Below are 13,647 nucleotides of genomic sequence, written 5' to 3' on the forward strand. Positions count from 1 at the left end.
TGCCAATTATTAGTACAATGGGCCAATTTTCATCCTGTGCTGCTCTTGGGGAAAATATGCAGGCTAGGGAACTGGCCTAGATTGGAAATGGAACAGCAGAAGTTGCCAATTAACATGAGTTCCTTTTTTGCATCCCCTAAAGAAGTTAGTCTCTAGGGAGAATTTATAAAAGGCATGATCCCCGGCCCTCTAGGAACTCCTTAGATGACTCGAATCTCTTGGAGTTGGGACAAATGTCAAAAGTCACTTGGTATAACTCTCTGTCCAGTGCTTGAATCCCTTAGATGACCTCGTCAGCTTCTTCCTGAATACCTTCATGTTTGAGGAACTCACCATGTCCATGGCAGGGCATTCCATGTTTGGACAGTGGAAAGGTCTTCCTTTAGTTGAATCAAATCCACCTTCCCATAGCTTCCTCACTTTGATCCTAGCTAGAGAGTGAGCCTAGCCAGCCGCTCAATCTTCACTCCCAGGAACTAACCAATCATCAGAAAAATGGCTCATTGCCCAAACCATTAAGTGTTGGAAAAGCACAAGAGAAAGCCCATTATAGCAGACAGGTTAATAGATGGCAGAGGGGCTGGGCTTTCCTCATGGCCCTGAAAGGCAAAGTCTGGCTCCAGAGTTAGCAGGTGGAAGGCTTGCAGCGGCCCCTAAAACTCTAGTTGTACACATATCAGAAAATGTGTAGAAATCCTGTGGAATGTAGAGAGGAGTATTAGTTGCAGCCTTTGCTATGTAGGAGTTCACACTCTCACCAGGAAGATAAGAAGGAATGGAAGCATTTGGAGAACCCTGAAACTTGGTCCTTATTTAGCAGGCCTTAGGTTAAGCAGAAGCACAGTCTCTGTGCGGGGATGTGTTATGGCCAAAGGCCTTGACTTCTCCCTAAAACTTTCTACATAAGTCATTTCAAAACCTCCAAGTTTATCTGCCTCAGGCCTGGCTCAAACCTCCTCACAAAGACTCACAACAGACACACATTCTTGGGAGGGATGTTGGCTCAGAAACACAGAGGGAGTCTGGGACAGTCCCCCATTATGTGGGAAGAGCACAGAAAAAATATGAAAAAGAAAATAATCTCCTTCCATGTGACAGAAGCAGCAAATAAGAAAACAGGTTAAGGAGAACAGATGAAAGGGGGGCTCATCACCATAACAACAAGCCCAACAATTCTGAAGATACAATTTTTGTTTTTCTTTTCACCTGTCATTCTTCTCAGTACTGTCATTCTCTTTCCCCCCTCCTGGTGGAAGACAAGTTGTGACTTTTTCACTCCCACCAACAAGCTGCCTGGCTTTGGGGAATGCAGCTGCTATGGGATGGTTGATAAATGTGGTTCACCAGAGGGGTGCTCAGAAGATTCAAATTCCATCTTTCCCCTTTCCCTGGTCATAGCTGGGAAGCTTGTAACCTACCTGTGAAGCATGAATATAGCTATTTATATTAAAGTCTGTGAGGAAGTACCCTCTTGTAGGAACACGATGGACTAGAGGAGGAATCAGAGGTCTGGTCCTCAAATAAAAGGGATTGTTGTTTATCTCTTAAAATACCTCATCATATTCCAACTGAATGAGTCAAAGAGAGTCAATAAGGGCAAATTAACAGAGTACCAGGGCCTGGGGCCTTCTTTGAAAGAATTCGGTGCTATCAAAAAGCTAATGGCACACATAAGCGACATCATAAAACCATATTTACATGTAAACTCCTCAACCATATGGGCTAAGATGACACCAACACCAGCCCTTCATTCCACACCCTATCAAATTGTGTCAAATTTGGACAATTGTGCTAATCTAAGTTTGCCTTCTGATATTGGTGGTGATAGGACTCAGGTGCCCTGTTCATTCCAGAGTCTTCTCTGACCCCTGCTACTACAGAACTGAGTTGGCATAAAGAAGGATCAATCCCTAACTGGTTTGGCTTATTAGATAGAGCATCTGCCTGCGGACTGAGGGGTCCCAGGTTCGATTCCCCTTTAGGGCATGGTGCTGGGTTGCGGGCTTGATCCCCAGTAGGGGGCAAGCAGGAGGCAGCCAATCAATGATTCTCCCTCATCATTGATGTTTCTATCTCTTTCTCCCTCTCCCTTCCTCGCTGAAATCAATAAAAATATTTAAAAACAAAAAAGAAGGATCAATGGCACTGTGTGTTCTACAAGATGTGGTAGTCCCAATACCATCTACTTTACTCCTTTGTTTGTATGTGATGTGCCCCCCCGCCGACACACACACACACACACACACACACACACACACACACACACACACACACATACATACACTGGTCTCCATGGGCCAGAGACCTCCTTCGGGAGTGAGGGATGTTCGCCATATCCAGACATAAGTAAATGCTCAGTCATTGGGCCTTCCTCCTTCTGCAGTTATATAGACTATGCCCTCAAACTCCACTTCCATGTGAATATCTAGCCCTACTTCCTTCTCAGATATACCAGAAGTGGACACTCCACCTTCTACAGCCAGGAAGGCAGATGCTCTCTTAGTTTTTTTGTGTGTTTTTTCTAAGAATAGTAACAAAAGAAGATGCCCACCACTCTCTTATCCTTGAAGGCTATCCACACCAAGGTGAACTTGAAAAGACCATCAGGAAGGAAACAGAAAGAGCCTTGGTGATCCAGAGATGCATGTTGTACTTCAGCTAATGAAAGGCTGGTCAGCTTGTGAAGTCAGTAGGACTTTTTCTTTTCCTTAGCCTTTTGTCTGCCACCTTCCCACAGGCCTGTTCTTCATCCACTCCCTCTGAGCATCATTGTCACTACACTTCCTTTCTAAGGTGTGAGCTGATAATACATTAACATGTGTCCCTACCACAACCCTAGCCCTATCCACACAGAAAAGTTTTATGGGAACTTCTGCTAACCATGATTACTCCAAGGACTCTAAATTACTATCCAGAAGCAGAATTACAAACCTCCTGAACAACAAACATGGAGATATTTTGAGTGTTCTAAAATGTCATGCCATGTGGGATTTGCTTGTTCAACCAGCTCTTGAACAAAGCACGATACTCATTTTTGCACATTTCCTTTATCAGACCATTATACCAGAGCAGATGAAATTCTACTCCTTTGTTTGTTTTTTTTTTTGTTTTGTTTTGTTTTTTAATTTAGTAAATCTTTATTGTTCAGTTTATTACAATAATTTCTCCTTTTTCCCCCCATAGCTCCCCTCCATCCGGTTCCCACCCCACCCTCTGCCCTTACCTCCCCCCCACTGTCCTCATCCATAGGTGTACAATTTTTGTCCAGTCTCTTCCTGTACCCCCCATACCCCTTTACCCCTGAGAATTATCAGTCCACTCCCTTTCTATGCCCATGATTCTATTATATTCACCAGTTTATTCTGTTCCTCAGATTTTTAATTCACTTGATTTTTGGGTTCACTTGTGATAGATATGTATTTGTTGTTCATAATTTTTACCTTTACTTTTTTCTTCTTCCTCTTCTTAAAGAATACCTTTCAGCATTTCATATAATACTGGTTTGGTGGTGATGAACTCCTTTAGCTTTTTCTTATCTGTGAAGCTCTTTATCTGACCTTCCATTCTGAATGATAACTTTGCTGAGTAGAGTAATCTTGGTTGTAGGTTCTTGCTATTCATCACTTTGAATATTTCTTGCCACTCCCATCTGGCCTGCATAGTTTCTGTTGAGAAATCAGCTGACAATCGTATGGGTGCTCCCTTGTAGGTAATTAACTGTTTTTCTCTTGCTGCTTTTAATATTCTCTCTATGTCTTTTGCTCTTGGCATTTTAATTATGATGTGTCTTGGTGTGGTCCTCTTTGGATTCCTTTTGTTTTGGGTTCTGTGTGCTTCCTGTACTTGTAAGTCTATTTCTTTCACCAGGTGGGGGAAGTTTTCAGTCATTATTTCTTCAAATAGGTTTTTAGTATCTTGCTCTCTCTCTCTTCTTCTGGCACCCCCATATTCTGATATTGGTACGCTTGAAGTTGTCCCAGAGGCTTCTTACACTATCTTCAACTTTTTGGATTCTTTTTTCTTTTTGCTTTTCCGGTTGAGTGTTTTTTGCTTCTTTGTATTTCAAATCTTTTACTTGATTCTTGCGTTCCTCTAGTCTGCTGTTGGGTCTCTGTATAATATTTTTTATTTCAGTCAGTGTATGTTTAATTTCTAGTTGGTCCTTTTTCATATCCTCAAGGGTCTGGCTAAATTTATCGGCCTTTTCTAGGAAATTCTTGAAAAACCTTATAACCGTGGTTTTGAATTCTATATCATCGTTTATTTTCCTCCATTTCTTTCGTTTGTGATCTGTTATTTTGTCTCCGCATTTTCTCTGCTTCCCTGAGTTGGTAGGGTAGCTTTGTGTGCTAGGTTTCCTATATGGCCCAGTGGGTAAGCCTCCCCAGTCACCTTAGGTGGACACTCTTGGTGCACCCCTTTGTGGTCTGTGTGTACAGCCTTGTTGTAGTTAAGTCTTGATTGTTGTTGGTATCACTGGGAGGAATTGACCTCCAGGCCAATTGGCTATGTGTATCAGCTGTGTCTACGCCAGGAGACCTGTGCTGGAGATAGCCTTATAGGACCAGACTTACAAAATTGCAAAAGCCTCTGTACTCAGCTTGGATGGGGCAGAGTCTCAGGGCTGAGCAGACAGTCTTGGCTTCCCGTCAGCACTGCCCTTGCACGCGCACCTATAGACCTCTGCCTTCCGCAGCTCCCCTGAGTTTCCGCCTGACAGTCCAGATTCCCCCAGGCTTGCCTGGAACTGGGATTCAGTGCATTCAGAACTGGTGTTCAGTGCAGTCAGGAGCTTCCAATTCCCTTCTGCTAGGGAGAGCTTGTGACACGTCTCCAGACCCCTACCCACCGCAGCTTCCCCGAGTCTCCAAGTCTCCGTGTGCCTTTCTCTCTACCTTACAGTTCAGACTCCCCCCGTATGAGTCTGGGTCCACGGCGTTTCGCCCGGAACTGGGGTTCAGTGCAGTCGGAACTGGGGTTCAGTGCAGTCGGGGGCTTCCTTCCCTCTCCCGCCAGAGAACGCCAGCCAGGCACTCAGCTGCCCTTCCTCTCTGCGTGCGTGTCTCCGTACCTCAGTACTTTGCAGCTTCTCTGATTCTCCGTGTGTTTTCCTCTTTCCTTATAGTTGTAGAATTTCCACTCAGCCAGCTTTCCTGTGGTTCTGGATGATGTCCGTTCTGTCTTTTAGTTGTAGTTTTGAAATTGTTGTGCGAGGCAGCAGTTTAGGTGTTTACCTATACCGCCATCTTGGTTCCTCCCCGAAATTCTACTCCTTTGAATAACCATTTCCACTTCTTCCAAAGCCAGAATATGCCTTTCCAAGTGTAACCCATATTCAAGGGACATCTGCTTTACCAATATAGGAAGACTCCAAAGGGGTGTGCTTTAGATAACTCTGCTGGATTAGGATTCTTCTGGGGAAGGAAGACATGCTGCTATTTGCCAGCTGCAGTCCCCTAGATCAGCCCTGCTGAATCCTGTACAATGCACCAAGTGAACTAGGGGAGAAGTAAATGACTTGGTCAGCAACAGACCCCTTTCCACATGCCCAGATTCTAATTGGCAGATGTCAAAGGAGTCCCTAGGGCAAGACAGTTCACCCTTTGTGTGACTCATCTACATCCCCACTTGAAAAAAACAAAACAAAAAAAACCACACACACACAAAAAGAGATGTAAAAGCTATATCTACCCAGTGCCACCAACCAACCAATTGTGGTATATGTCTGTGCCATCTGGGGTGTGCATTTTATGTACTTCAATGAGAAACTTGTACCTGAGCAAACACTATAAGCAAAGGTGGTAGAGCCATCATGACATCTGGGGATGGGTATTCTTTCAGGACTTAAAGATGTTCTCTTGCCTGTGTCAAGAATTTCACCCAGATTCCTCTCTCCCTGAGCCACCAGTTTTGTTTGATTGTTCTCACCATTTGGGAAGGTGTTGTCCCCTCAGTCCCCACCTTTCTTGGGCTCCACAAAGCAAGCTATGTCACCCCCTATTGGACATAGGTACTTATCCTCAAGCCCTTAGAAATTATGCATCTTGCTCCATGACCCTCATCCAAAGCCAGTGCAAGATCTTTTACCTCAGGCAACAGATTTCTAAATTCAGCCACCTGAGTCTGTCTACAGTGGTTTTTAGAAAGCACCTCCAACATAAAAATGACACTAATTAAGCATAATTATTAGGATTTAATAGAGCCATATTTCTACTTCACCGCCTTTTTACTATTCCAAGCCCCCAGTTTTTTCCCTAAATTAGAACTCAAAGCAGTAAGTTAAATGTATACATTGGTAGATCTTTTATTATATGTACAATAACTGTCTTATTAAATTGAAATCAAATGCACATATAAGGGAAAGTTCATTTTAAGTACCAACTCACAGAAAAATGCCCAGAGACATAATAAGCAAGGCAAATGTGTTGCTGAGCAACAGAAGGGATAGAGCACAGAAACTGAGCTGAAAATTAAGGAACAATTTTCTGAAAGAATGGGGTAAACTCAAAGGTACAGATCTTATAGAAGCTGCCCTAAATTTCTTGTGGCATCACCCCTCCCGCAGATCAGGCATGGGGGGGGGGGTGGAATGTAATTATAAATTAAACATATTCATGGATGCTTGGAAAATTGTTATAAACACACATACACACATTTTTCTGGGGAATGTTTAATACTCTGTCAGTGAATAAAAAGCCTTTCCTACTATTATGAATATTAAAGAGGGTGATGGGGTTGAGTGTATGCGTGTAAAATATTGTTACTTAGATGGTCTCTAGTCTCTCTGCTCACTTTACTCTGTTCCCCTCCCCCCTTTCCCTTCTCCTCTTCCTAGGACAAGACAAGCGCTCTGAGCCTCAGCAATGTGGCGGGCGTGTTCTACATCCTGATTGGAGGACTTGGACTAGCCATGCTGGTTGCCTTAATCGAGTTCTGCTACAAATCCCGTAGCGAGTCCAAGCGGATGAAGGTGGCATCGTCTTCCCAGGCCTTTTCCCCTAACCTGTTGTATTACACAGCTGTGTTTCCTGAGATTCTCTCTATTAGAAAGGGTGGGAGTGACAGGAGGTTGAGGTCAGCCCAAGACAGGGTGCAGAAAGCTGCTATGAGGAAGGTGACAGGGAAAGGGGGAAGGAAGGGAAGGAAGGGAAGGGAGGAAGAAAGGAAGGGAGGGAGCGAGGGAAGAGGGAGGGAGCAAGGGAGGGAGGGAGGGAGGGAGGGAGGGAGGGAGGGAGGGAGGGAGGGAGGGAGGGAGGGAAGGGAAGGGGAAGGGAAGGGAAGGGAAGAAAACAGTAAACATAAAGCCCAAGAAAATAACTACTTCAGCCAAAGATGGGATAGTGAGATTAAAAGTTAAGAGTTGAAGTGGACAGTGAACACAGCATGAGGCAAGAGTGATGGCTACTAAGGTAGATTCTTGATGAGCTTGCATTAATAGAAATGTAGCTCCCAATATAGGGGAGAGGGTGTCCACCCTCTGCAAAATGGATGATCTTGTCATGCTTGGTGAATTAGGTCTTTTCTTAGCTACTACATTGTAAGACAAGCTTTGGCAAAGAACATCATGCACAGAAAAGGCTAAAAAAGATGCACTAGATAACCCCAAACCACATCAAATATAGCTGAAGGCAACTAACTGGAGAAGAGAAGAATTATGGAAGATATGAGAATTACCTGTAAAAATCTGAAGACTTTTCAAGTGGGAAAGAAAACAAACTAGTTCTGTGGGATCCGAAAGTGTACAAGAACTAATGATCAAAAGCTATGTTAGTACAATAAGAGAGATCTACTTTCTTTCAGAGTTGTCCAGAAATGGGATGGACTGTCCCAATAAGTAGCATGCACCCCATAACTGGAGGCATACAAGTAGAGGCTAAATAACTCTTAGCAAGAATATAGACTGAAGTATACAAAGGGAGTTGGATTACATGACCTTCAAGGCCCCTCACATTTCATCATTTAGCTTCAATAAGAAAATATTTATAGAAGTGGTAATAATGGGAATAAAACCATGAGCAAGACATCCTGAGGAGACAGAGAGGACTTAGATGCAACCTGTGGCCTTCAGCACCTTCAACAAAAACTGACACAGAAAAATTACTCAGAGAAGCAACCTATGGTATAGATAGGAAGGCCTATAGCAATATAGAGGAAAAAGAAATTAGAGAAGTCTTCCAGGAAGAGGCAGAATTTAAGAGGGAGCTCAAGTAGGATTCAAACCAAAAGAAATAGAGACAAGCATCGTCACTCTGAGCTATGTACCCTAGACTGTTGACTAGACTAAAAAGATTCATTGGTAGGGTTGACTCACCTAGAATGCACCCTAAGGTGCCCATTTTACAATATGCAAGTGCTACCAAGCTCAGCACACCCACTATTAAACCACGACCATAGACTTCTGCCATCAGCCCTACACATATCTCTAAGATCATTCTTAGAGAAGGTGTTGCTGGACATTTATTTCCCTTGTTTGGAAACTCTGTATTCAGTTCTGTACACAGAAACTGTAAGTTTGGGGAGGAGGGCCTTCTGTCCTGGCATTCAGCATTTCCATGTCATGGCTCCATCCTAGTTTCCCTTCCCAGGCAATCTGCTCTCCTTACATACGCCATACTCCAGCTACCCACCTATGCTTTCCACCCATGTGCCTTTACACAAGCTTTTCCTATCTTCTGCCCCATAGGGCGCATTCAAAAGGTGACTTTCCTAAGATATAATGACAGGAACAGTTAAGGGATGGCAGTGTGATAGTATTTGGTCGAAGGTCCTAGAAACCCCTTAATCCTACCTTTGACCAATTCACCCACTACCAGGTTCAAGAACAAAACATAGCAAAAGCATGGGCCTTAGACCCTAAACCTAGTCTAGATTTCCAAAGGGTTTGGCTAAACACAACAAGGTCTCCTAGAACCTACACAAAGCTTCCTTTGCCTATTACATCCAGAACATAAAGACTCCCCTAACTTACCTTCAAAGTGACGAAAGGCCACTCAAGAGGCAACAAGGGGAACAGGAGAAGAGTTAGGTGAGCTGCAGCCTTTATAACTCACCAAAATCCTCCCATGGACCATAATCCAAACCACTGGGTTTGGGATTGCCCAGTACCCATCACAGCAGCCCTTTCTCTCTGCTCCCTTAGGACACAGTGCAGTATAATGGTCTAAAGCACAGGCTCTGGAATCTGAATGTCTGAATATAATCCCACTTGCTCTATTTATTAACTGTGTCATCTTAGATAAGTTTCAATAGCTCTTTGATCCTCATTTTCTGTAAAATGGAGCTAGTGGTAGTTCATACCTCATAAAATTATTGTGACGATTATATGAAAAAATGGACATAAAGAGCTTGGCAATATGTCTGGACCATAGTAAGCCCTCCATAATAACAATATGCTAGTCATTGCTCAGCATTGGTGATGCAGTTGGGAACAAAACAGACACAGTGTCTGCTCTCAGGACACTGAGAGAATTGATGAAGAAGACAGAAAATAAGCAAATACACGTATCCAATGAGTGTTACAAAGAAAAATGCCCAGTGCAGTCAAGTTGTGATCAGGGAATGGTGGCTGGGCAGGTCAGAAAGGCTTCCTTGAGAAAGCAATGTTTAACATCTGAAGTATGAAAGAAATTCATGGAAAGAGAGTTGCCAGGAAACACTGCACAAGTGTGAGAGACCCAAACACCAGAACTCTTGCCCAGAAATCAGAATAAGACCAGGGTGACCAGGATACAGTAAGACTGAGGGAAGAGAAAAAATATAAGAGTTGGGAACTCAGAGACGGATTCGGGCAACCAGAACAGTTGTGTCTAATTTAAATTGTCATAAAGCAGCAAATTGTAACCTAAGACAAACTCCAAATTGGATTCTCCACTTCTCACATCCTCCACTTTTTCCCTCTGCCTGTAAAATAGACCAGAACCTGAATTCTTAGCTGCTCCCAAAGGAAAATAACCCCCAGCTCTCCCACCCCCAGAAAGCTGCTGACCTTTCATAATTGCATGTGGCTATACTAACCCAGGCCATGTTTAAGCCACCACAATTGAGGCTTTGCACATTTCTGTGGAATTAATGAGCAGCTGAGAGACCTGGTAATGCTGGAAGGGTGAGGGTTCATCCATCCCAGCAGGCGGTCACTCTGGCTCTTAGCACACGTGCTAGGATAAGGTCATTACTGAGGTTTGAGCTTTTATTAGGGTGCTCTATGACGTGTGGAGCCTGGGCAGACTTTTCTTAGAAAACAAGCAGCTGAGAAGTTGGGATGCAATCACTGTTAGAGAAATGAAATGAGTCTCCGAAGAGCCAACTTTGAACTTTTCACTCACCCTTTTCTCACTGAGTATCAATTTCAAAACAATATCTCTAAGGATGACATTTAAAAACACCTGGTATGTCAAAACTGGACAAGGGAAAACCACATTTCCCCAAGGCAAACTGCTTCTGCTTATGACAGACTAGCCGCCCATTGCAGGAATACTCCTGCAAGAATAGGGCTTCCTGCAACCTGAGCGAAGCTCCCACCCATCTCCGCTGCCTCACTCCCACCTACGGGGGCGGGGGGGGGCGGAGGGGCGGGGGGGGGGGTGGGGGCAGAAGAACCATAGTTAAAAGGCACTAGACCCCATAACTGTAAGCTTAAGCAAGTCAGTCATAAGTCCTCAGTTTCTCTATAAAGTGAATGAAATTACCTAGATCAGTGTATATCAACCTTGCTTATATAATTGAATCACCTGGGGAGTTTTTAAAACTCAAGATATCCAGGCCACACACTACCCTATCAAGTCAACATCTTTGGGATTAGGTCTCAGGCTTCAATATTGTTGTTTATTGTTGTTTTCCAAAATTCCCCAAGTGATTCCAATGTGCAGCCAAGTTTGAACTAGTGAGCTAGTCATTTTTAGCACTGCTTTCCACTCCAAAGTTTGGGCTCTCTTCATCTCTTCTCCTGAGATCCATAAAAGTGTTAAAAAGGAAATCAGTTATCAGGCAGTACCCACCACCAATAGATGTATGGAGTAACGGACCTCTGAAAAGCCTCAGCTTCCTTGAAAACCAATGCTCAATGACATGACGTTAGAGGGTTTTAACTACATGTTGGGCTATGTTCTCTTACACTTTGATAGACAGCAATGCTGACTGTGCCACCAATCTCTTCCTTTAAGATAAATTGAACAAGTACCACCAACATCAATGGGAATGTGTGAGACCTTTTCAGAAACAAAGCCCAAGGTCATTAGAATGAACTTTAAACTTTTTGTTTTTAATTAAAGGGATGAGACAGAGAAAAAATAATAGGAGATAGACATTTCAAGTTAACCTATAGACGTTTTCATATTTTACAGACACATACAACGTTATTTTCTTTTCAACATTTTTAGGTGAGAATAAGTAACCATTAATTCTTCATGTTTTCATTTCACATTTCCCCCATAGAGCATTACAGTGGTATTTATTTGGCCTTGACTTAGAAGAGTGCAATCCAAACTTCCTCTTCAGTGGAGGACAACCAAGACAGAATATAAACAAATCAACTCTGAGGGTTTGAGGAAGAGACAAAACCAGTGTGGGTGGAACATCATATGGGGCAAATTTGTCTGAATTGTTGATTTTAAAAAGAAATAACATTGAAAAACATTGACAGAATTGCCAGTAATAAGAAGATATTCCCAACTAAGTATTGCAGAAAGAACAAAAATTGTGTCAAAACTGCCCTGGTTAGTCAGTCTGGCCAAAGTAGGTAGACACTCTTCTCGGGCCACTAGAATATAATGATATGCAAAGGAGAAAGCCATACAATTTTTAAGAAGGATCCTAAATGGTTGGGTTTTCTTAGACAAAATTCAAGAATATCGATTAAGCATCTTACTATACGCTGGACACTCTGGGAGATAGTTAAGGAATGAAAAGATTTGGCCCTTGCCTCTCTCCAGATAGCTCCCTTAAAGAATATGAAACTTACATACCTGAAGCATAACTGTTACAAGAGAATGCATAATGTATGAGTACTAAGGTGAGGGAGTCTAGCACTTGCTGGTACAGTCTAGGATGGCTTCAAGAAAAATGTGAGAATCGAATACAGGATGAGTAGGGTTGGCCTTCAAGAAAGAATCCTCTCAACTTATAGATAATTCTTCTTTATGTTGATTCCCACCAAAAAAAAAAAAAGCCCCACCTCAAAAATTCTATGAGGATAATTTAATGGGAATTTAGAGTGAGAGGAAGAAATACGGGTTTGGAATTCATATCATGAAGTTTCTTTCTCCAAAGGAACTCAGAACAGAACCCTTCCTCTTGTCTAGTAGGATATGGTTTTTAACCCCATATTGTGTTCTTGAACATTCCCCCTAACTCATCTGATCTTTGGGTGATTATTGGAGTCCTTTTCATATCTAGAATTCCAATAATCTAGAAATCACAAAGCTTATTAGCACTGATCTGAAGTCAACCTGGAATTGCAGGTGATATGTGCTGATGTGAAGCATTTGACAGATAATGATCCTTGCAATGCATTCACGTTTTCTTTAGCACATGCCCCTTTGCAATTACATTTTGCCTATTGTATTACTCAACTAAGTCCTACATTCCCTTAACACATGCTGTCAGCAGTAGGATAGCATTTTCCCTGAAGTAAATCAGAGAAAGTTTTTTATTTTAATCCAACAATAACAGCCTTAATTTTTAACATTTTAAATAATTGTTCACATAGTGGCATCACTCTTGCTAATAAAAGCCTGTAGGTACATAGATAATCATATTTCATAAACCTGGAGATTTAAATGGTCTAGAGAGGTAAGGAGATATGCACAGGGTCACATGAATAGTTGATGTCAGAACTAGAACTAAAATCCAAGTTTTCTAAACCTCATTTCCAGAGCTTTTCCATTTGGTTCATGTTGCTACATTATCATCAATACAACCATAGAACTATTCCACCTTTAGAAAACACAGAATATAAGAACCAGAAAGGATCTTAGAGATCACCCAATCCAGCAAACCTCATTAAACAGAGAACTTAAGGTCCAGACAGGGGATCAGACATTTCCAGAGCCGTGCAACAGTTTTGTGAGGTCATGGGAAGTCAAAATTAGCATTACAGAATAGGAAGGGGGTTGGATGGGTAAACGGATAGGGGTGACATTTTAAGTCCAGTGTTGACTCTTTCTCCTTGCCAATCATTGCCAAGGACCTGGGGAAGAACCCCATGGTCCTCCTGAAAAGGGTTTCTGTTTGATCCCACAGCAATCCATCAATGAAGCCATACGGACATCGACACTCCCCCGAAACAGTGGGGCAGGAGCCAGTGGTGGTGGTGGTAGTGGAGAGAATGGCCGAGTGGTCAGCCATGACTTCCCCAAGTCCATGCAATCAATTCCCTGCATGAGTCACAGTTCAGGGATGCCCTTGGGAGCCACAGGATTATAACTGGAACAGATGGAGACCCCTCGGGGAGCAGGCTCGGGCTCCTCCAACCCCATCCCAAGCCCTTCAGTGCCAAAAACAACAAAATGAAACGCAAACCGCCACCAACCACTATGACCACAAGGAGGAGGATTCAACAGATTTTCCTGAAGAACTGAAAACCATTCTGCTATCCCTTTTCCTTTTTTGATGTTCTTTCACCCTTTTCCATTGCTAAGTAAGGATGATAAA

General features: G+C 42.8%; 1 protein-coding gene across 4 annotated transcripts in view; it reads left to right on the forward strand.

Annotated features, from left to right (window-relative positions):
* The window catches only part of GRIA1 (glutamate ionotropic receptor AMPA type subunit 1), a gene marked incomplete at both ends in the record, with an annotated part of 282,453 nt that extends 269,034 nt beyond the window's left edge, over nucleotides 1-13,419 (forward strand). For all 4 annotated transcript variants that reach the window (XM_079773354.1, XM_079773353.1, XM_079773355.1 and 1 more), the window contains 2 exons: nucleotides 6,836-6,970; nucleotides 13,216-13,419. In XM_079773354.1, coding sequence (XP_079629480.1) covers nucleotides 6,836-6,970; nucleotides 13,216-13,419 — 339 coding nt within the window. The remainder of the gene's footprint in view (nucleotides 1-6,835; nucleotides 6,971-13,215) is intronic.
* Nucleotides 13,420-13,647: the final 228 nt, after the last annotated feature.

Source organism: Cnephaeus nilssonii, assembly GCF_951640355.1.
Source record: "Cnephaeus nilssonii genome assembly, chromosome: 5".
NCBI lineage: Eukaryota > Metazoa > Chordata > Mammalia > Chiroptera > Vespertilionidae > Cnephaeus > Cnephaeus nilssonii.